This window comes from Sitophilus oryzae, unplaced genomic scaffold, assembly GCF_002938485.1.
Source record: "Sitophilus oryzae breed Bouriz unplaced genomic scaffold, Soryzae_2.0 scaffold_1869_pilon_pilon, whole genome shotgun sequence".
NCBI classification, from domain to species: Eukaryota; Metazoa; Arthropoda; class Insecta; order Coleoptera; family Curculionidae; genus Sitophilus; species Sitophilus oryzae.
Genome location: NW_022146578.1, coordinates 1,116,508 through 1,142,130, shown reverse-complemented (window position 1 = coordinate 1,142,130; position 25,623 = coordinate 1,116,508). Strand labels below are relative to the sequence as shown.

The following is a 25,623-nucleotide window of genomic DNA, read 5'->3' as shown; positions in this document are numbered from 1 at the left end:
CTCATTACCTTCTATCCCTTGGAGAGCTGGCACCCAGATTAGGAGGACTGTTTTCTTTACCTAATTTGTTCAGCTTCTCTAGGCATTCTTTGACCAACTTTGAATTGATTGATACTGTTGATCGCTTTTAACACTAATTGACAATCAAATAAGATAGCTATTTCTGTATACTTCCAATAGTTCCTATCTATGTATATACGCTTCCTTTGATAGCGTAGATTTCTTCCTGTAGGGTAGGTGCCCATTGGTTCGGAGTATTTTGTTCTCGACCTTAACACTCCGATCCCTGTTCCTGGATTGTTTTTGGAACCACCAGTATACCAAGTTTTAGAAGCACAGTATTAAGTTATGGTATGGTCTTTTAAGTGCTAAGCAGATGTTTCTCTCTTCCAATTCTTTTTATTGCTCATTACTACATTGGGATATTTCTCAATGTTGTAAATTGAGCTTGTTGTTGGGTATGTCATCCACTAGGAGTTGGAGGTGTGGTATTTCCTTTTTGAGGATGCTCCAAACCTGGTGTTCGAGCTGACAAGTGAACCAAGCAACTGCTCCATTGGCAATCATGGGTCTTACTATCATGGTATACATTCAGCTCAAAATATCAGAGGCGCAGCCCAATTTATTTCCCGCTAATCTTCTTCATATCATGAAAGCCTTTGTGGCTGGTAATTAATTGTTTGCTGGTAATGTTCTTAATTTGCCTATTCCATATAAGTGTTCTGTCCAGAGTCATACTCAGATATTTGACTTCTTGTCATAGTTTGCTGGGTTGGAAGCATATTGTATAACAATAAAAATATATTAAATATTGTATTTTTTTGTAAAGTTATTTTAAACATTAAAATATTTGCTGTTAAGATAAAAATACATAGTATTTTTTGAGATAATTTCTCGATACTGTCACAAATGTTCGCCATTATCTTTGAAACCGTCCAAATTCGAAAATAATAAAAGCGATTGTACGAATTCTATGGATATCGAACGACGTCGTCGGCCAGATTTCGCAGTCGTCCTGAATAGCCGGCCACTCCGAGACGGCAATAACAGTAGTAGCGGCAGCAGTAACTCTTTTGTCGCCTCTTTTTTACCGATCTCCGGTCCTCGCTCTCTCAACCCTTTTCGCTTTTGTGTCGCCGATAAAGTCGGGCACAATGACGGGGCGATTTCGGCTTTTCTTCCCCAAATTGACGTCTAGCGATAATTTCCTAATGGCTGGTTCGCTGCCACTTCGCCTTTTTAATGTATCTGTCATTTTATTTTATTTTTTTTTTTCTTATTTCGACTTGCTTTTGATTCGTCTACCAACGTCTGTCAGGAGTTTAATTAAAATTCCATGCGAGCGGTTTTATTTACTGTAGATTGTATGAAAGGGAAAAGTCAACCACCGCGACCTTATAGATCTATTGTGTTTCCCTTTCTTGCGTTACAATTCATCATACACTCTGAGAGCTTTGAGAAAAACTAATATATGTGACTGTTTTACATCCATCACACCACCATTTTTTCTCCACCTCTGATATCATTCGCACAACAGTTTATGGCACGAATGGTTGTCGTCTCGGCGCACTGAGTCATGCGGTGTTCTGGTGTTTACCCACTTTCCTCACAGAATCTGCATTCGACGTTGTTTCTTAACTTCAATCTACTGAGGTGTTCATGCTCTATTAAAAATCCCCGTGAGAAGATTGTTCTTACTTAAATCAAGGAAAATTTTCGATTTTTATCAGTCATAAATCCTCAGAAGTTTCTTCGAGCGTCTTGGACTGTTGAAGAATTCCCATTCCAGGTTACGCATGGAGTCTTCCAAATTCTTGCTTTAAGTTTGTTTCCACTTCATTTGTTAATAATGAGATAGAATGTAGAACGTTTAGGAGAGTTATAAACCACAACCTGACAGATCTATTGTGTTCCCCTTTCTTAAGCTATAACGAGTTATAACTCATCATACAGTGTCAGGGCTTTAACAAAAGCCAGTATCTGAGACGTCTCTACAGAGGCCAGCTCTCCATCCTCGACATCAGCCGTACCAAAGTTACCAAAGTTTTTAAGCACGAACGGTCGTCGTCTCGGCGCACTCAGTGTTGTAAGGTGTTCTGGTGTTTCCCCACTTTCGCCACAGAATCTGCATTCGCCGTTGTTTCTCAACTTCAGCCTACTGAGGTGTTCATTGAGGATACAGTGTCTAACAGACTGTTAGAAACCCCGTTGCAATCCACAGATTATTTTTACTTTAATCAAGGATTTTTTTTTCTCAGCCGTTAGTTCGAGTGTTTTATACCGTTGGAGACCGTTGGTTCATTCGAAGTTACGGATGGAGTATTCCACGTTCTTCAGTTCCGCTTTCAGTTGGTTCCCGCTTGTAAAACAGAACGGTTCTGGTCCAGTGAGTGGAGTGTTCGCTGCTTTTCTAGCTAGATCATTTGCTTTTTGATTACCTTCTATCCCTTGGCGAGCAGGGACCCACAGTAGGAAGACTTTATTTTCTTTGCTTAATTTGTTGAGCTTCTCTAGACATTATTTTAATAATAATGAGGTATTTGGAAATAAAATAAAAACATACCTATATTTATTAAGAATATCTAGGAAATAGTGGGGTTACAGTCGGAAGGGTTTGACAAAGAATTAATACACTTTGTTAATTGTCAAGCTTTCGGAATTTATTCATTCCTTCCTCAGGACACTAAAATGGAAATACATGTTAGACAATTATTGCTCTAAACGTTAACAAGAAAAAACTTACTTAACGTGGTACAGAAGGTAGTGGTTTTACCTTTGATAAAATGTTTCAATTTAATAATAAATAATTTGCGTGGATTGCACTGCTAGTTTGGTGCATTGCCTTTTCTTGGATTATCCAAGCCGCATATTGTTTTTACTTTGGTTTTTCAATTGAGTCTCAATTATTAGTGTTGTTTGTTCTCCCCTCTACGGAGTGATATTGTAAGTTTTTATACCCCATTTAATTTATAAATTTTACTAATTTTTACGTAAAAGATTTTTGAGATTTTTATAAATCGACTTTTCGAACTTTTGCTTCACTGTAATCATTTTGGACAGATTTGTTGTTGTCATTAACTTTTTTACATGTAACCCCCTTTTTTAACCAATTGCAATGTACCTCTTTCTCTTATTTAAATTTTAGTACATCTTAATGTTTATATAATTGCATAGTGTATTTTTAAATTGTGCTCAATGTTTTTCTGGTTGCAGACATTTAGTGACATCTATTAGACTGTATATGTAAATGTATACGACCACCTATTTTTTCTCGTTGCACGAGTAAGGGTATTTCTTAAATGTTTTTTATAAGTGTGCGTGCCTTGATCACTCCACTTTTCTACATTACCACTCACACAATTATTACAGGAATATAATAATTGACATGCGGCAGCCCTGTTCGACATCCATAGATTAATTTTATATATAAGACTTTCGACAATTGACTGATGAAAGATGGATGTCACAGTTGTCGCCTGTCTGTTGCTTTGCGCTTTCACGCCTTAGATTGAGACGCAATTGAATCTTTTAATCGAACATCTCTTAATTATTCCAATGTTTTAAATAAATATCAGGCGGCTTAACCGCCCCATAACAGCCCTCTCCTTTTTTGTGGTTGGCTGGTCAGCGATGCTTCACGGTGGAGTTTTCAACACAAGCCAAGTTTTTTAATGTAGTTTTTTACGAAGGTCTTTTCTGTACCACGTTAAGTTAAGTTTTTTCTTCTTAACTTTTAGAGCAATAATTGTCTAACATGTATTTCCATTTTAGTGTCCTGAGGAAGGAATGAATAAATTCCGAAAGCTTGACAATTAGCAAAGTGTATTAATTCTTTGTCAAATCCTTCCGACTGCAACCCCACTAGTTCCTAGATTTTCTTTCTCACTAGTCAGTCGAGACTACTTTCTGTTATATATTTAATAATATTTGAGCTGTTTTTTAAACTCCTAAAACATCAAAATACTTTTTTAAATAATTTAAATAGGTACATCAATTATTATAATAAGCAACTGATTTTTAATTTAAGTAAATTAAAATGGAATTGATCATTTTGCCGATTATTTTTTTTTCCTAGGCATCGATCACCAGGATCATTAGCCATGTACAACTTGTTATTAATGTAATTACAGGGGATCCCCCTCAAAAGATCGATAACATAGGATAAGGTTTTCCAGATAGCAAAATGTTCTTTAAAGGAAGCTGATGTTTCATGTCCCAAAAGTCCATTGGAAAGCTGACCTATTAATAATAATTGCACATCCAGCATCAGTTTTTGTTTTGGAGCCATCAGTATAAATGGCAATTTTTTCGTTGTACTGGTCTAGTGTTTTGTGAAACTGTCATTGGTATATTTCCGACGACGTATCTTGACGTTTGAGTTTATTCAAGTAAAGATTTAAGTATAATAATCTGCCGATGATATTTTTGTGCATGTGTTAGCAAGTTGTGCTTGATTTGTGTAATTTTAAATTTTGGATTAGCTTGACTAATTTATGAAAATTACTTTTTAAATGACTATAAAATCCTATTTATTGAATTGATTTCCGCTTTATCAATATACATATTTTATGTATCATACGACAAATTGCATGCAATTAATTCCTTTAAAAATATAAACTGTCAATCTATTGAATGGAGAACGTATCTGTTCCCAAATACCATTTGCTAATATTGGCGTTTTCTCATACACGAAACATAACTTTTCCCCCTTTTATTTTTTCACTGAAGTATTCGATTCATTGCGACGCAAATTCCGCTATGAATACTGTCTTTTATATCTATTCAGTGGTTCCCTTCAAAAACCGAAATGGGATTATTTTTACACATGTCGATTTCGGGGAGATGTTTCCTCTCTATCTCAACAGGAGAGATGAGAGATGCAAACATGCAGTGTTGCCAGAATTTATGTCGCAAATCTAAATCATTTTATTTCTTATATTATTTAAAATAAGAAAATACAGTCTCCCTAGTTTTTTTGGTTTGGTCATTAAGCAAGCTAAGTGGTATAGTAACAAGTACCTACACGGAAAACAAAACAAAACAAAAAAATATGATCCTGATAGTCCCGTTATTCAATAATTTTTACTGATTAAAACCCGTCTCTTTCACTTCTCTAAATGAATATAACTACATATCTGTTTTTGTTTAAAATACAAAATATTCTTAATTTTTCATAACATTTTGAATAGGTGACAGTCTTACTAAAATACTTAGGATTATTAAACGGCTTCCTGTCTAGCAAGGTAATGAACTATAATGAAACACCAATTCTACTGAATTGCAGGAAATAATTCTTAAACTATGTTTTACACTTGATAACGGTCAGTGATCCTTCTGGTCGAAACGTTGTGTCAATCAAAATAAAGACAATGTACGTCCGAATTTATTTTAGTTTCATTCATATATTTTGATTTAGGTCGTTGTGGTCCGATAAGTCAGCATAGTTTGCAGTCTGATGCATGTCATGAAATTCTGATAAGTTCAGCATAGTTTTGCTGAACAATTCTGATTCAGTTATCAGCTGCGCAGGTACACATATGACGTGTTCTATTTTTAATTTCCTGACATATTCTATACTTTATACTACTTTAATTATAATATAAGATTTTCGGTTTATATCATTTCCAGTCTTCGTTATCTTGTCAATACTTTCCCTGACTTTGTAAGTCGAGAAGTTAGTTGTTTAATAGTTGTTTGTACTGGTTCAACATTTCTCCTGCAGACTCACCCTTTATATAGCAACTGTGTAATACTGTTCTAATTCTAGATACTGTAAACTTAAAGAAACCAGAAAAATTAAGATAAACTAAAAAATAGTAAGCATAATTATTATATTTCGATCTAATTGATTGCCATAAAACCTGAGTTTATGAATCTACTAATATTATTTTTTAATTGACATTTATTAATCGGTATAAATGTCCTAAAATATTTTTGACGGAGAAATATGATTACATATTCAAGATATTGAATAAGAGAAACATCAGATTATAGACATCTTGCAAACCAGTGTAATTATAAATATGAAAAGCAATAAGGAATGTAAAGTTTTATTATATTTAGTATAATAAAGCTTTTTCAAAGTATCTAGAACTATCCATTGTGCAAATAAAATATTTTGATTGAATAAATTCACATTTTTTATTACTAGAAACTATAAAACTTTTTTTTTAATTCTTCTTACACAAAAAATATTAAAAGTTGGTATTTCAGTTGCATTCAATATCATAACAAATCTTAACAAATAAGGATATTTATACAACATTTAAATAAGAAATGATATTTGCTATTTTTTATCCGGTCCCCTAATATTCCAATAATATCAGCATTGTCTCCAATAAAACCACCGCCAACACAGCTGTCAATATTTTCATTTCTTGTTACTTTTACCATCACGTCTCTTGATACCATAGGACAAAGCGAATCTTTTTTATTCGTACAAATAAGAAAAACATACCGTTATTGGGACAACAATGTGTATATTTGTACATTCAGTGTGGACAGCTTGAATGATTTATCGCAATTTGAAATAGTTTTTGTAAACTTTTACGATACTTTTTTGTATTGAAATACCGTATGATCGAAAAAAAAAACGGCGTCAAAGACGGCTGGGGAATGAAAATCGATGTTAATTTTGACGAGGTCAATCTCTATACGTTATTTACTAAAAATTGATATAAAATTTGACAAAAATTAATATTAGTTATAGAAAGATTAAAAAAGAATAGTCCCCCCCCGTTTCCAGACACACAAATCTATTTCTAAAAATATATTTTTTCTCGAACTTTAAACTACTTATCATTTAAAAATCATTTTTACTCAATATTAAAATAAATTACAATCTTCTTAAGACCAACTAGCAGTAAGGACAAACATTAAAAAAGACATTAAAAAATGAAAAAGGGTACTGGGTAAGTAAATGACGTCTAAGGCTTGACCTCGCCAAAATTATCATCGATTGTCATTTCCCAGCCATCTTTAACGCCGTTTTTTTTTTATCTTATGGTATTATTCGAGAAGCTATATATATACATTTAATATTTATCAATGCATATTAGAAGGATATTAAACAAATTAAACACAATATGTAAGTAAAATAAGACAATGAAAGTCAGATTAAAATTGTCCAACCATTGGTAGGAAAAATATATTCATGTATTAAGAACTCTAAACATTTTGTAGATATACTTAAGAACGTTGAATTGGGTTACTCTGCAAAATCACTAAACAATATTATATTCAATGTAAAACCTCTGACGAGGGGTACTCACAATCCTTTAAGATGTTTATTTCAAAATTTTTTGAAATTTCAAAAAGATTTTCGAGTTCCCTACCCCTCATCAGAGGTTTTACATTGATATGTACTCACACTGGGTTGGAGAACGTTTAGTTAATATTATAATCAATTGCAAATCTGACTCATTGGTGCGGCAGCCTTAGGAAGGAACATCGGAGAAGATCAGGCGAACAAGTAAGGAGTATAAAATTAAAACTGTGTTTAAGTCTGGGATTACTCTGAGAAGTGTCCTAACAATCTAACAGGTTCCTTGGCGAACGGAAAAAACATATACGCAAAGAGACGAAACAATGAAGTCGAACAATGGAGATCATGTGTGGTCCAAACACCACAACATAAAATGATCGGAAGCCCAGGTGGTCCACAAAGAACCCCATTGAAAAAAAAAATGACTACAACTTTTGATTTTTAAATGACACCCTCCACAATTTATTTGATAGAAAATGATACTCTGAGTAGAATGACATATCATATTATGTCAACTTTTGACAATTTCAAATATGATTTATTTGAAATTGTAACATGTAATGGTTCATAACGAGAATTTTACTCGAAATACCAAGTTTGTGATAACAAATTATTCGTAAAAAAATGTTTTTTTTTCAAATTTTCTGATGAGCCACCCTTGTTCCATTTGAAGAAATTGAGATATGATTAAAAATACTATTTGGGCATCTTTTTACCGACCAGGACAAGACACGAAAAACATTAGACGATCAAATCTATTTTCCAATGCTGCTTGTGTAAAAATTAGTGTTTTTAACACAGCCCTTGCACCCTAGATTGAAATTTATAAACGATTTTTTCAGCAAAAATGACAAAAGTTGACATTTGATATGTTTTTCTATTCAGTGTCATTTTCTATCAAATAAAGTAAAAATATACTGAGTGTGCCATTTAAAAATCAAAAGCAAAATAAAAAAGTTATAGGGGTAAGCCACTTTTGAAACGCACCCGGTGTATATAGTCAAAATGTTTTTTTTTTCAATACTGACATGTTTTGACTATTTCATTGTAGGAGCTATTTCAAAGTTTGCTCGTAGCGATTTTCTCCAAGAGACGGTAGAAAATGACAAAAATGTATATTTTTTCGCTCAGTATATTTATACAGGTACGGACGAAAACGTATTACTCCTCAAAACAGTTAAAAAAAGATGTAGGTGGCGCCACCTATAAGTATGTCATGCTAATATTGAAATCCCTAACTGTTCATGTCAAAAAACACCCAAACACCAATTTTCATCCAAATATCGACTATAGTTCAAAAATTATTTGGAAAAAACCGAAATAAAAATGAAACTTCTACATCCTTTATCTCCGAAACAAAGCATTTTAGAACATAAATGTATGAAAATGTGAACCTTTCTACTTTTTTTCTGGACAACCCGGTATATTATCCAACAAAAGTATGGAGATAGAGTTTCCGAAACCGGTCGCCAAATGATACGATCTGATGAACTTTAAGCAGAAATTCGCACAATTGAATGTTTTGAACTTTTCTATATTTTAGAGATTTTACTTAAAATAGTTCTACTGGTTATCATAGAAAAATAGAGACAATAAATTAAAAGACATATTGGTTACAACATTCAATAGTAAATACAAAGATTTTATTAAACCTTCACAATATTGTATTTGGAAATAATAATACTACAACTAACATACTTATAATTATTAATAATACTAACATACTTACTATTGAAAGTTGGAACTTTTGGTGTTAAACAGCAAAATAAAACACTAATTCGCCACTGTCAATTTTTGGGATTCAAAACTGTCAGTTTTAGTCATCAACTGATGATGCTAACATAGTTAGCAAAACGCGCGTCCAGTGCAAAAGTAAATGTTTCGGTGTACTGTGGTGAATTAGTGTTTTATTTTTCAATAATAATACCACATGAAATTGGCTTGTGTATTTCTTGGCATAATAAAAAAAATAAGCTACTAGTAGTTTAATCTGACATAAGTTCGAGAGTCTCTTGTATTTCATATACCCTATGTCACGTTTTTTTTTTGTGATGACACAAAAAAGCACAAAACCTTTTTCTATTTGTTACACGTAACCCCTCCTCCTATTTCTCCAATTCCAATCGGCAACCCTCCGCAGCGAATTTCCTTTTGTGTCAGATAAAAGAGAACGCTTACACTTATTCCCGCTGGATATAAATAAGCGGGAGCGCCTTGAATGGTCGTCGCGCGACTATCGATACAAATCTCGTATTTCCTGTGGCTGACCAAAGGACAGCGATCCAGTACCCTCAGCAGCCAGAACGTTTATCTAAATAACAAGGCGCTCCCGCAAAAATGCTTTATGGGAACGGTCATCATATTGACCGGAATAAATGCCCTTTGAGATGCGATAGTTTTTCAATTTGGCGGTAGAGGCGGTATAGTTCCGGAATGGAATCGGTCGTAAGAAGGGCTTACATTTTGTATTTTTAGAAAGGATTTTTCGTAAATATTTTTGGTAGGCCATAAATACGCAGTATATCCAGAGTCGGAGCGTGGACACTTGTACTGGGAGAGGTGCTGACCTGTCGATTTTGTTAATTCATTTTAATATTAAAATGATCTAAATTATTTTAAAATCTTATAGACTTAAGTAAATAAATTCGTGGATTTAAAAAAAACACATCTATATTTCATAGCAATTAAACTTTTAGTTACGTAATAGAGGGCGTGATTTTTAAATTCATTATTGCCAACCATGGTTATATCCGGCGCTGTGCTGACTAACTGGAATTTGAATTTCGCGATGCGAATTCACGTGTTAGCTCTGCTGTAAAAAATGTCAAGTTGCCGCATTTATTTTTTTCCAAATATGCTAATGAGCCACCCTCGTTCCATTTGAAAAAATTGAGATATGATTAAAAATACGATTTGGGCATTCTCTAACTAGCCAGGACAAGACACTAAAAACATTAGTCAATCAAATGAAAAAAAAATTTTTTTCAAGGCTCCTTGATTAAGAATTAGTGTTTTTAACATAGGCATGGCACTCTAGATTGAATTTTAAAATACGATTTTTTATTAAGCGAGAATGCGAAAAGTTGACATACAATATGTCATTCTATTCAGAATGTCATTTACTATCGAATAAAGTAAAAAATACCGAGGGTGCCATTTAAAAATCAAAAGTTGTAGTGATTTCCGGTGAAACAGGAAGTGGCTAAAAATAATTGAATTCGTTAATCAATCCTAATTTATGTCATATACTAACATACCAAATCTCGTTTTTTTTTATCTGAAGAAATAAAGAAGTTATAGGGGTGAGCCACTTTTGAGACGCAGCCGGTAGATATCAAAAGAACATTATTCAAAACTTTTTCATAATTTCGGTGTATATGATTCACATAATCTAATCTATACCATCGTTACTAATCGTGGATCGTTGAAAACATAACGCTTTAACAAATATTAATAAACTCGGTATTATTTTAATTTATTCGATAGAAAATGGCACTCTGAATAGAATGGCATATCATATGTCAATTTTTGACATTTTCTCATATGGTTTATTTGAAATTGCAACATGCGGTTCATAACGATAATTTGACTCGAAATACCAAGTGTGTGGTACCAAATTATTCGTAAAATAAGGCTTTTCCCAAATATGCTAATGAGCCACCCTCGTTCCATTTGAAAAAATTGGGATATGATTAAAAATACGATTTGTGCATCTTTTAACCGGGCAGGACAAGACACGAAAAACATTAGACGATCAGATCTATTTTTCCGAGGCTCCTTGAATAAAAATTAGTGTTTTTAACACAACCATGGCACTCTAGATTGAAATTTAAAATACGATTTTTTTAAGGGAAAAATGTCAAAACTTGACATATGATATGTCATTCTATTCAAAGTGTCATTTTCTATCAAATAAAGTAAAAAAATACCGAGGGTGCTATTTAAAAATTAAAAGTTGTAATCATTTCCGGTGAAACAGGAAGTGACTAAAAACAATTGAATACGTCAAGCAATCCCAATTTACGTCATATAAACATACCAAATCTCGTTTTTTTATCTGAAAAAATAAAAAAGTTATAGGGGGTGAGTCACTTTTGAGACGCACCCGGTATAGAGCACAAACAATTTTTTGTTATTGATTCGACAAAAAAATTAAATTTATTTTCAAGCCCGATGGGTGAAACAGGATTATGGAAAAACCCATTACTACTTTCTCTAGGTATTTCAATTAACAAATTATTAAATTTCTTACAAGTAGTGAACTTTACGACGTTGTGACGTTATGGTTGGGGGCGCTTTAATTATCTTGTAAAATAATTGAGACGCGGGATTTAATATTGTAAGTTTATCGCTTCTTGGTGTTCCGTTTATTTCCCGCTGCCGTTAGTCGCTAATTGAAATTTTGATTTAGCGCTTGGTCGCGTTCACTTGCCAAAATGCCTCGAGACGTTACTAATTATATCTTGGGTATTAATATCTTTATTGTACTTTTAATGTTTTAGTTAATTTTTCAATAATTACAGAGTATTATCAAGTAAACATATCTTTTTACATATCTACTTACTTCTCTTACTTTAGTCATTTACTTGACTTTACTTACTGTCTGGAATTTTATCTTTACATATTTCTTTTGTTTGTCTTTCTCTATATATTTTGTTCATTTTTTTCTAATATTATTTTTTGGTCTACAATGCTTTTGACAAGAAAGGGAAAGATAGAAAAATTTTTATTTTTTAACTAATTTTTTTTTTCGAAAAAAAATCATAGACTTGTTTCTGGGATTAAGATATATTATAATATATAAAAAGATTTGCACATATTCATTTTATTTTTACGTCTTATGGAGCATATTCCAAATAATGAGCAAAAATATTATTACATGAAAAAAATGATATGTTTATTTAAAGGATTTTTTAAAAGAATATTTTTTCTAATCTATTAGTTTATATTTATTTTTAAATTTTTGTGATACCGTAAAATACAAATCTATAATTTAAAAATAAGCAAAACATTTAGTAACTAAAAGATTAAATTTTGTAACTCATATACAACAAAATTATGATAAATTTATCTAATCAGCAAAAATTAGCTTATTTATTTCGTAAACCCAAATACTAAAACAGGATTATGTAAAGAAACTATCACTTCTAAGCAACTAAAAAACTATAACCTAAACGACTAACTTAAAAGCTATCCAAAAAATTAACCTAAACTCACTTGTACACACGATAGTGTTTCAAAAAGATACGTATGACGCATTAATAAAATGCCTTTATTATTTGAAATAGTTGAAGTTGTTGGCATTTTGAAAAAGCAATCTCAAGATAAAAAACGCTGATAAGACTATCAAAATGTTGATCTAATAATAATTTGACGTTTATACTATTACGTCAAAAGCAACTTTTTTCCAAAGCCTACCATAACTTCACTGAATCATCGTTTCTTGTTCACTTTTATTAATATCTTAATTATTAGATATTAATACCGCTGGTATTATGGTATTCTGGTATTTCGTCGATTTTAAAATAAACTAACTGTTTCTATCTTATTTGTTAGAATGGGCATAATTAAGAGGGCTACTGATACCGTGATGTAAAAATAAGGTAATTAAGGGCTTATTTTTTGGTATTTATTATAAATTTGCTAATATCTTCGGTTTGAAAGAAGATATGAAAATGCGGTTTTCGCTGACTTTTTAAGCTTTTGCTGCTCCTTACTATCAGCTAAAATTACATATACTATTGCATCTAATTTTTTTGAAAAAACGCGCAATATTTGTTAAATTGTAAGACAACGCCCCCTAGCGTCTACGTTCAAAACCTTATTATTATTGTTTATATGGTACAATATAGAGTAAGAAACGCTCTTTTAAACAAACTCTAGCTTGTTGGATTTCGATTATCCAGTCCAGAGTTATTAATATTTAAATAAAAACAGATCTAACCTTCCCCACCACTTTATTTTGGTAGATAGGGGAAAATGGCTTTAACAAAAAATATTCAAAATTTACTGAAGATTATGAGGCTATTACTTATAGTACACCTTATCTAGGCAAATTTGTGTAAAAACTCCATTTTCCTTTTTTTTTGTTGCAGTTGCGCCCCCTAGCGGTCGTTCTACAAACTTGAAAATAATTTCCAGCAATTTTCCATGGCCCCTTTTTTTTATAAATATTTTTTTCCGCAGCCCCTACGGCTAATACTTTCCGAGATACAGCCGAGAGCTATTCTTAGTGGGACACCCTGTACATCTCATATGATTAATAATAGAGCAAAATATAAAAAGGTAAATATTACTTATTTCGGCTAAGATTATCTTAAACCGGCCCCAAGAACTTTAACGAACTAAACCTCCCTTTCAGGAAAAGGCAAGTTTTCTAATAAACACCACTCGACTAGCGTTATTTTCCTCATAATCACTGGCGTTTCTATCAGATTATAATGAGCTACTCCCGCGGGAATATTCAGTCACTTAAACCCTGGAAGTATCTTGATTTAAACGATGTTTAAATCGTAATTAAGAGATGGCGCGGCACAACGCGACTCGTGATTAACATGTGTAAACTTTGTCTGCGCAAAGTTTTTAATTGTTACAAATTGCCGAAGTTACAGTGCGAGGTAATTAAGAGGAGAGACTAACTTTCGGCGCAATTTCCTCGCGAGATAAACGAAGACGAGCTGTATTTATGGTGTTTTCTTCCTTCGGTGTCTGTCGTTCGGTTTTCTTAGCGGATTTATCGGAATGTTGTTAGGAGACCGTTATTCTCCGTTTTGGTTTATCGGTAAGCGGAATTTCCTTTATAATCATGATCAGTTCTTGTCTGAAATAGTAGTAAGGCATATAAGATTCTTTATAATACATCACATTTATTTTTGATTTTTTGATCCTACGTCAAGTCGTCAGTGAAACGTGATAACCTGCTAACTCCATTTTTTACGTTAATAAGTTTTTTTATACCATTAAAAAGAGAAAAAAATACTCCATAAGTAGGGAAAGCAAATACATTTTTCCCATTAAAGAAAAATTGTTATATTTACTAAATAATATCTGCTAACTCCCAGTGATCTGAAATAGCCACCGAAATGCTGCTATCTCCGTAATTTCGGTTACGATCACGCTAAAGCAAACACACTGATTCTTATTGGTATGTTTTTTTAGTACAGTACATCGATCCAGGGTCGCACTAGGCCAAAGGGGCCCGGGTGGCAATGTAAGGAGGGACCCGTGTGGATTTGTTTGCGTATTTTTTCGCCTTACGTTTTGGTCAATTTTTTCCTAGTATATACAGGGTAAGTCTTAAATAAGTGTAAATATTTTTAGGGGTAGTATATTTCAAACCAAGAAACACGATTATGAGTTTTTTGCGCGAATTTTTCTTTTTTGAAAGTTTGGAATTTTAAAAAAAAAATTTTGAATTTTTTTTAATTTTTAGTTTTTAAAAATGCTTTGTTTGTAATATGGCAACATAGGCAATCCAATGATTCTCAAAATTATAGCAAAAAAAAGGAAATTTTAAAAGTGAAATAACTCGGTTGTTTTGGAATTATTTGAAAAAACGGTAAAGAGAAAATATTATGTGTTTTTTTATCGAGATTTACCAGCTCTGAAAATATTTGCACTTATTTAAGACTTACCCTGTATAGAAATCAGGGAACTACCCTAATGCAAGGTAAACCAATGCAATGCAAAAGCAAATATTGTTAAGAATAAATAATGAACTATAAAGGGGGCCCGCGAAGGCTGGGGCCCCCCTGATAGTTATATGATAGATTAAATACCCCCATTACTTAGTTGTACAAGAATTTCCATAATACCTAATCAGTTTTATTTTTTTCAAAGTTTTTCCACGTAAATTATACATAATTTTTATAAAAATTAAAAAAATTATGAGAAAATTAATAAAAATTTAATAAAATCACGCACTGTTTGCCAAGCTCGGTCTACTACCGTTGTATAAAAATTAGGAGAAGCATGGAGGGATTCTACCATATCTTCTAAGAATTATAAGTTTAATTTTTAAATTATTTTCATATTCATTCCAAGTTACAAACTTTGTATTATATATAGTACTATATAAATAAAACAGGAACTGACCGAAACTAATAATTGAATACGTTAAACAATCCTGATTTATGTCATATACTAAGATATCCTATCTCGTTTTTTCTCTGAAAAAATAAAAAAGTTCTAGGGGTGAGCCATTTTTAGCCGACCATACAACAGGTATGGTAAGCTATTAAGATCGGCGAAAGAAAAGTCTTTTTAATTGCACTCAAAATGAGTTATTTGGGTCATAAGTGACTTAAATACAAAATATTTTCATGGTGTCTGTCTGTCTGTCTGTCCGTCTCTAACACGATAACTCAAAAACCGCTAAACCGATTTTAAACAAATTTGGCACAAAAATACTGTGGCACCCGAGAATCTGGCCATTAGTTTTTGTTGGGGGTGGGGGGTTGGTAAGGGGGTATGGAAGGGGGTATGGAAGGGGGTATGGAAGGGGGTTAAACATTTTAAAAAATCGTAACTCCAAAATTACAGTAGCTAGCGAAACGCGGTTTTCAATTTAAGATTAGGATTAATATTTGCAACAAAATTTGTAATAACATCAAAATCAGTCAAAGTCGCAGTTTTTGAGATATTCCGTGTTTCCGTAGTCCGTTTTTGAGAAAATCCGTATGGAGAACTCCAAACTCCCATCGGACGCGACCCCAGGTGGCGGATAGGGGAAATAACCGCGGACCAAAATTGGAAAAATTCCTTTACTTTAAAACTAAAAGAACTGCCTACCAACTTTTTATTAACATATTTTAGTATGGGCGGGTATACGTGCCTCCCGGCGCCAATTTTTGAACAACAGCCCGCATATTCTCTTTTCTAGACCAGTAAAATCACTCACATAAAGTAACAGAGAATATGACTTGATGGCATTACTTTGATTGACCTACATTGGAGATATCCACTAGAAATATGGCCATCTACAGTCATACTTTGTATAAATGTAATTTTTTACTAAAGCAAAACTAGTAAATAAATCTTTGAATCTACTTTTATTCGATAGTTGACCAATAAATATGTCATAAGTTAGTCCACATACTACTACGCACTATCGCCTCGTTCATCTAGAGAAAAGTATTTAATTAATACATCATCATCATTTAAAAATAATTTATTTAATCCCAATATCTAGTATCTCCAAATTAAAATTTCAAAATTCAGAATAAATTAAAGCTTTGTTAAAATCCTTATACCAAAAAGAAAACACATAATTTAACAGTCTTTAAAAGCTTGATAATACCGAAATCAAGTATCAAGATCGACATCATTCAGAAGCAACTGCGTTGTAATAAAATCATAGATAAAACAGCTCTTCGTATCCTACCAACAGCACAAGAACAGAACAAACAGATCCGCCGCAATAAACAAACAAATTAAAAACCCAATTTGCCGCCAAAATACCGATCCAAATTAAAACTTTAAAATTACTTTTTGCGCGTTGTCACATCGAGAACTGTGCGCTTAAAAATCGAATCCGATTTGTACAAACAGTGTTTGTCGATTGGAGTGATGAATCGGTGAAAAAGGTGAGTAACTGTAAAAATAAATCGATTTAATTATATGGAATAATTGATTTCGATTGAAAAGAAGCGAGGGTGGTGTAATCTATTTAAAAATAAAATGTATCGATAACAGTTCAGTATTAAAACTTTTTTCAAATTTATTCGCAGTAACCGACAAAATGTCACAAGAAAGAATGCTTTACTATTATTGTCATTCATTAAAAATGATATGGCATCAATTTAACATACCTAATAACAAAATATACAGGGTGTTTCAAAAAACATGTGGCATCTCTCGAGGGGGGATTCCTCAGGTAAAAATAAGATTTATTTTTCATATCAACATAGATCCGATTCCGCTTTGTTTCCTAGCTACAGGGTGTCAAAATCTTAATAATCTTTCGATTTGTTATAATTTCCTTCCAAATACTTTTAGTCATTTGAATGAAATTTTGAGGGTAAAAATTACTATAAGTGCTACATATTTTATTGGTAAAAAAGTGTCCATACTACTACTACTTCTACTTCTACTGCCATTACTCGCTGACGAGTATTTGACAAGCATCAAAAGATGGTTACGCAAGGCGTTTCCTGTCATGAGCTTTTCTGTGACTGGAAAGCCCGATACGTGATGTTATCTCTCTTCCGGACTCCGGACTAATAATTTTTGGTGAGATATTATTTAATTTTTGTACTATGTTTATATCTTTTTACTTTTTTTACAATTTTATGTTTGTGACTGTCTTGAATTTTATCTTTACATATTTCTTTTGTTTGTCTTTCTCTATATATTTTGTTCATTTTTTTCTAATATTATTTTTTGGTACACAATGCTTTTGACAAAAAGGGAAAGATAGAATAAATTATATTTTTATCTAATTTTTTTTCGAAAAAAATCATAGACTTGTTTCTGGGATTAAGATATATTATAATATATAAAAAGATTTGCACATATTTATTTTATTTTTACGTCTTATGGAGCATATTCCAAATAATGAGCCAAAATATTATTACATGAAAAAATGATATGTTTATTTAAAGGATTTTTAAAAGAATATATTTTCTAATCTATTAGTTTATATTTATTTTTTAAATTTTTGTGATACCGTAAAATACAAAACTATAATTTTAAAATAAGCAAAACATTTAGTAACTAAAAGATTAAATTTTGTAAATCATATACAACAAAATTATGAAAATTTGTCTAATAAGCAAAAATTAGCTTATTTATTTTGTAAACCCAAAGACTAAAACAGGTATTTTGTAAAGAAACTATCACTTCTAATTGATTTCGATTGAAAAGGAGCGAGGGTGGTGTAATCTATTTAAAAATAAAATGTATCGATAACAGTTCAGTATTAAAACTTTTTTCAAATGTATTCGCAGTAACCGACAAAATGTCACAAGGAAGAATGCTTTACTATTATTGTCATTCATTAAAAATGATATGGCATCAATTTAACATACCTAATAACAAAATATACAGGGTGTTTCAAAAAACATGTGGCATCTCTCGTGGGAGATTCCTCAGATAAAAATAAGATTTATTTTTCATATCAACATAGATCCGATTTCGCTCTGTTTCCTAGCTACAGGGTGTCAAAATCTTAATAATCTTTCGATTTGTTATAATTTCCTTCCAAATACTTTTAGTCATTTGAATGAAATTTTGAGGGTAAAAATTACTATAAGTGCTACATATTTTATTGGTAAAAAAGTGTCCATACTACTACTACTTCTACTTCTACTGCCATTACTCGCTGACGAGTATTTGACAAGCATCAAAAGATGGTTACGCAAGGCGTTTCCTGTCATGAGCTTTTCTGTGACTGGAAAGCCCGATACGTGATGTTATCTCTCTTCCGGACTCCGGACTAATAATTTTTGGTGAGATATTATTTAATTTTTGTACTATGTTTATATCTTTTTACTTTTTTTACAATTTTATGTTTGTGACTGTCTTGAATTTTATCTTTACATATTTCTTTTGTTTGTCTTTCTCTATATATTTTGTTCATTTTTTTCTAATATTATTTTTTGGTACACAATGCTTTTGACAAAAAAGGGAAAGATAGAATAAATTATATTTTTTATCTAATTTTTTTTTTCGAAAAAAAATCATAGACTTGTTTCTGGGATTAAGATATATTATAATATATAAAAAGATTTGCACATATTTATTTTATTTTTACGTCTTATGGAGCATATTCCAAATAATGAGCCAAAATATTATTACATGAAAAAAATGATATGTTTATTTAAAGGATTTTTTAAAAGAATATATTTTCTAATCTATTAGTTTATATTTATTTTTAAATTTTTGTGATACCGTAAAATACAAAACTATAATTTTAAAATAAGCAAAACATTTAGTAACTAAAAGATTAAATTTTGTAAATCATATACAACAAAATTATGAAAATTTGTCTAATAAGCAAAAATTAGCTTATTTATTTTGTAAACCCAAAGACTAAAACAGGTATTTTGTAAAGAAACTATCACTTCTAATTGATTTCGATTGAAAAGAAGCGAGGGTGGTGTAATCTATTTAAAAATAAAATGTATCGATAACAGTTCAGTATTAAAACTTTTTTCAAATGTATTCGCAGTAACCGACAAAATGTCACAAGGAAGAATGCTTTACTATTATTGTCATTCATTAAAAATGATATGGCATCAATTTAACATACCTAATAACAAAATATACAGGGTGTTTCAAAAAACATGTGGCATCTCTCGTGGGGAGATTCCTCAGATAAAAATAAGATTTATTTTTCATATCAACATAGATCCGATTTCGCTCTGTTTCCTAGCTACAGGGTGTCAAAATCTTAATAATCTTTCGATTTGTTATAATTTCCTTCCAAATACTTTTAGTCATTTGAATGAAATTTTGAGGGTAAAAGTTACTATAAGTGCTACATATTTTATTGGTAAAAAAGTGTCCATACTACTACTACTTCTACTTCTACTGCCATTACTCGCTGACGAGTATTTGACAAGCATCAAAAGATGGTTACGCAAGGCGTTTCCTGTCATGAGCTTTTCTGTGACTGGAAAGCCCGATACGTGATGTTATCTCTCTTCCGCACTCCGGACATTTAAAAATCTCATTACTTTGTTGCCTCTTTACTTTTTGGTTGTCGCTATTAACTGAATTTACAATTCTCCTCCATTGCGTTCTATTGTGCGCTGCTTCCTCCCACTGATGCTGCATATACTTATCCCCCTTAAGTTTTCATGAACAACATCCTTGTATCTTTTGAGTTGTCCACCCTATTTCCTCTTACCTTCTACAAGTTCACCGTAAAGAAGAGATTTCGGTAGGCGGCTTTCTTGCATCCTGCATACGTGGCCAGCCCATCTTAAGCGAGATTTAGTAATCATGACTTCAGCGCTCTCGCAGCTTGCTTTTTTAAGGACTGATACGTTTGAGACATGGTGGTACCATTTGATTCTTAAAAGTTTTCTAAGGTGTCTCTGTTGCAACTTGTTTAATGCACTCGTGTGCCGGCGGTACGGCACCCAGGGTTCGCTTCCATATAACATGGTGGGGATTATTACTGCTCGATACACTGCAAGTTTCGTTTTTGTGCTCAAGTCATGATTGTAGAAAACCCTGTCTTTTAATTTCCAGAATGCTCTTGAGGCGCTGCTGATTCTGTGCTGAATTTCAGAGTCGATATTTGCCTTTTCCGAAATCAAACTGCCGAGGTAATTAAATTCCGATACATATTCCAATAGTTCTTCTCCGATTTTTATAACGCTGTTATGATTTTCCGGGGGAGTGCACATGATTTTTGTTTGTTTAAGGCCCAAAGTCTCGTATGCCCAGGTATGTGTGTTGTAACGTATTTGCAACTAGAGCGCAGTCAAAAGTGTCCATAAAATCATCAGGGACGTACATGGGTTATCACCCATATGCACGAACCTGATGAACCAATCCCCCATGTCCAACATACAGCAATTTCAAATAAAAAATTATGGAATTTAAAATAATTACAAAAAAACAAATTTTATAAAATTTTACCATCTTGTAACTCTAACAACTCTAAAACTATGCATTTCCATACCCATGTTTATATAAACTTTTTTTCATATTTTTTGACGAGGAATCAATGAGTACTTATTTAAAACTTTCGCAAGTTAATGATATTACATTTTTTTAACGGTTGCATTAGACTTCGATCAAGGCAACCTAATAATATTGTGTTTATCTCACCAAGGAGGCCGAAATCGTCAAAATATCAAGAGACAACTTTTAATCGGCATTAAACTGCTTACACTATTTCGCTAACAAGAGAAAAAAAAGTCAGTGGCGTACATGCTTTTTTTAGAAACATATTCCAGTGATAACTCATATGCACGTCCCTAATGAATATGTCGACACATTTTTAGCTTTAAATATGTCTTAAAAATTTCATTCCAAACACTAAAAGTAGATACTTGGAAGAAGATTATGACAAATCGAAGAAGATTATTAAGATTTTGACACCCTGTAGCTACGAAATAAAGCGGAATCGGATCTATGGTGATATGAAAAATAAATCTTTTTTTTTGGAACTGAAGAATCTCCCCACGAGAGATAGCACATGTTTTTTGAAACATCCTGTATATTTTTATTTCAACTAAAAATTCTATTGAAATAAGCGAAATAATATTTAGCTAAAACATATTTTGCTTTTAATTAATTTTGAAAAAATTGAATTTATTTTAAAAATAAATTCTACCCATTTTTATTTTAATCATTACTAATACAACAAACTTAATAAGTATATTTACAAAAGATATTATAAACATAACAGTAAACACACACTATCCTCTTTAGCTAACTTTGTATACTAAACATACATACATACTGCCATTACTCGCTAACGAGTATACGACACGCATCAGAAGATGGTCATGCAAGGCGTTTTCTTTCATGAGCTTTTCTGTGACTTGCTTTGTTGCCTCTTTACTTTTTGGTTGTCGCTGTTAACTTTTGGTTTACAATTCTTCTCCATTGAGTTCTATTGTGAACTGCTTCTTCCCACTCATTCTGCATGTTAATCCCCTTTAAGTTTTCGTGGAAAATGTCCTTGTACCTTTTCAGTTGTCCACCCGGCCTCCTCTTACCGTCTACAGGCTCACCGTAAAGCAGAGATTTTGGTATGCGGTTTTCTTGTATTCTGCATACGTGACCAGGCCATCTTAAGCGGGATTTTGTAACCATGACTTCAATACTCTCGCAGTTAACTTTTTCAAGGACCGATGCGTTTGAGACATGATGGAACCACCGGATTCTTAAGAGTTGTCTAAGGTTAGTAGGTTTAGTTGCGACTTGTTAAATGCGTTCATGTGTCGGCGGTACGGCACCCAGGTTTCGCTCCCATATAACATGGTGGGGATTATAATTGCTCGGTACACTGCAAGTTTCTTTTTTGTACTCAAGTCATGATTGTAGAGCTCCTCCGATAGCCAATAGTAAAATTCTAAACTTGAAATTCTAACTTCTAGTGTATATTAAACGCCAAAAAAAGTACTACTCTAAATAATAATTAAAGTTTAAAACATCAATTTTCTCAAACTCTAAGATAGAGGAAAATACTAATAATAAGTGCGTAACAAAATTAGATAAAAATATAATGTATAAAATGTTACGGTATATTATATCCAAAAAGTATCAAAATAATTTAATAATTTCTTAAATATAGCAGAGAAAACTGCAAACATTAAAGTATTTCCTTTCATGTTAATGTACAAGAAAGCAGAAATTCATTCATACCATTCCTTCATCTTTCATTTCCTAATAGACCGTTTACAATCGCATGGACGCATCTTCAAAAGTACAAAAACGTAATTTTCCAGTCCTCTTTTCACAGGCCTTTTCGTGTTGTGAATTTAAATTTTCCACCGTTTTCAGATTATACTCTGCGATGAAAAATCGAAGAAACACTGAAATGTATTCGTTTCCAAGACACAGAATTTGTACATTTTTAAACAAACTGTAAATTTGCAGTATTTCATATTAGGCAAAATAAATCAAGTTTATATCTCTGAACAGACAGGAATAGTAAGATTTTGAATTCTATTTAATTTTATTTATTATATCTTATTTTTTCCCTTCAATATCTCATAAACTGAAAGTTGATTAGTATTGTTTATTTAAAAATAAAACTGGGACCCTTTTTAGGCAATGATAAAATATACTATTTCATTTTTATGTAAGTTTCACCACAACGCAATGCTCAAATTACATTTCCTGATAATTAAATATAGTTATTTTATATTTTTTTTTCCATAGCAACTGTTAAAATTGCCTTATATCTATCAAAAATAGTAGATAAAATAGTACTTTAACCGCAAGGGTAGATTAAATGATACTTTAACAGGTTAAATAGGTTAAAAACTTTATTTCTTCTCGCACGTTTTTTAATTGCTTCCATTTTTGAAAATTTTTGTATTCCTTTTCATAAGTTATTCGGGATTTAAATGGAAGTAGTTTGAATATGGCGTTTGTCGCCTCAGCCTGAATATCTGTTGGTAATTTACTTATTTCGTTTTGAGCCATTTCTGGCTCCAATTCAATCAGCAATCGACACGAAAGAAAAATTCGACAGAATCGACACGAAAAAGAATTAAAAAAAATAATTATATACGTTTTTGTTTCAGGAATAGATAGTTGTGTAGTGGTATCTGTCGGTGGAAGCAGAAGTTCAGCTCCAAGCCTATGTGGTGAACACGGTCACTGCATCAACCAACCAGGAATAGGATACAAATGCCAATGTCAGCCAGGCTACACTGGAAAATACTGTCATGAAAGTATGTACAGATTTTGTGCCTCAAAGTTTTAGTAAAATAACTTATTAGTAAAATTATATTTATTAAAAGACATTTTTTTTATAGATATCAACGATTGCAAAGTAAACCCTTGTGAAAATGGTGGTACATGCGTGGATAAAGTGAATGCTTTTCAGTGTATATGCAATGAAGGTTGGGAGGGTGCTTTATGTAGTATAAGTAAGTAGTACCATTAAATTCAGATATAGATTTTTAGTATGTCGAATCAGGAGGCAATAGAATAAAGACTATACATGATTTCAAAAAAGTGGTGTATAGGACCAAACTTGAAAATTATTTAATATTTATATTTCAATTAAAACTTGATAATCATATCCAACAAGATTATGAAAAAATACAATTTCACAATTTTGTAATAAAGAGAATATGGTGTTGATACTGAGGACCTAGAATTTTCATTTTAAGTCAATTTACATATAATATAAGGACAATTCAATGACTTTTTTGAATTGCGTATAGTCCAAATATTTTTATAAGCTAAATAAAATTCAGGTTAAAGACAAATGTAACTAAAGTTCAATTATTTTCTTTTTGTTTTAATGATTTATGTCGTTTTGAGGTAATAGCACACAATTAATTTATTACAGATACTGATGACTGTACGCCAAGTCCATGTCGTAACAACGGCACCTGCATAGATGGCGTCGCCGATTTCGAATGCGAATGTAAAAAATATTGACTCAAAACTCACAACCAAAAAATATACCTAGCTTGAAAAAGAATAGACTCTGCCATAATGAAAAATGGTCCTACAGAAGTGGCGCCATCTATAGAGTAGGGCTTGTTTTAAATGGATCGAAGCGCGGGCTTTTTAAATGAGCGTATTTATTGAATTTTACACTAAAATAATTAAATTTCATTATTAAATCTTATTTTTTACACAAATTCAACAATACTAATAACAAGTATCGTTGTGATGTGTAAAAAATAAGATTTAACAGTATAATTTATACAATTATTAAATAAAATTAAAGCCAAACATGTGAGATATTATTTATTATTTAAAGTTTTTATTTATAAGTCAAATATTTAAACATTGTTTATTATAATAAAACAAGACCAACGTAATACGCCTAAAGTTTTGTAAATGGAGTAAATATAAATAGGTACTTAAATGATAGCAAAAATAAAAGACTTACATTATATTTAGGGCCGCAAACAAAAGGAATTGTCTAATTAAAACACATATAACAAATTATAGTTTGAAAAACGTTTTGATAATTATTTGATAATAGTATGATTGGCGCTATGACAATGATAATATTTTTTGAGAATTTGACAATAGTATGACAAAATGGCCGTTGGAAACTATGGAAACTACAAAAAAATTCTGATTTAGCGCTATCTGGCAATAACGAGGAGCAACTTCTTAACCTAAAATTAATTGCACTACCACCTAGCGCCTGAGGCTGGAACAATTTTATTTGAAACTTTCATGGAAACGGTGGAACCGCTTTTGCTATTTCTCTTTCCCGCCCCTGCTCACAACTAAAGAGACAGCTTTATTTATTTGTCAAATTTTTTTTAAAACGTAACTCGCTATGGAAAAAAATATTGTTTTATACACGACGATAAAACTGCATTATCGTTTCCCGAAATTAATTCACTCGCGATTTCATCGCTCGTAAATTAATCTTTTCGGTCGACGATAAAATACCATTTTATCGTCTTGTATAAAAAATAACTATTAATAATAAGAATTGAATTTTATAAATTATAAGGAACAACCAATAATAATACTATTTCTATAGTTTCTTTCCTTAGCTTTAAAATTACTGCATTAGCAGAAACTCGTTACTAAGTATATTATAACTTCAATAACTAATATAATTATTAACACACTTTACAACACGTTAAAACGACAAAACATTATTTAACCACAAGATCAACAGAAATTATCTACAAACACTTAACAGAAAGGCATATAAATGAAGTCCATCACAATACACCAAAATT

General features: G+C 31.8%; 1 protein-coding gene across 1 annotated transcript; it reads left to right on the top strand.

Moving 5' to 3' along the window:
• Positions 1–565: 565 nt before the first annotated feature.
• On the top strand, positions 566–24,346 carry LOC115883317 (protein jagged-1b-like). Its single transcript, XM_030901662.1, has 4 exons — positions 566–668; positions 23,479–23,628; positions 23,713–23,826; positions 24,255–24,346. Exons 1-4 carry the CDS (start codon positions 566–568, stop codon positions 24,344–24,346), a joined length of 459 nt encoding a protein of 152 aa, XP_030757522.1.
• Positions 24,347–25,623: the final 1,277 nt, after the last annotated feature.

Bases quoted from the DNA above. Each gene is read 5' to 3' on its own strand.
- LOC115883317 (XM_030901662.1), top strand. From the start codon at position 566: ATGGGTCTTACTATCATGGTATACATTCAGCTCAAAATATCAGAGGCG. The intron at 669-23,478 runs GTAATTAATTGT...TTTTTGTTTCAG, and splicing joins CATGAAAGCCTTTGTGGCTG to GAATAGATAGTTGTGTAGTG. The intron at 23,827-24,254 runs GTAAGTAGTACC...AATTTATTACAG, and splicing joins GGGTGCTTTATGTAGTATAA to ATACTGATGACTGTACGCCA.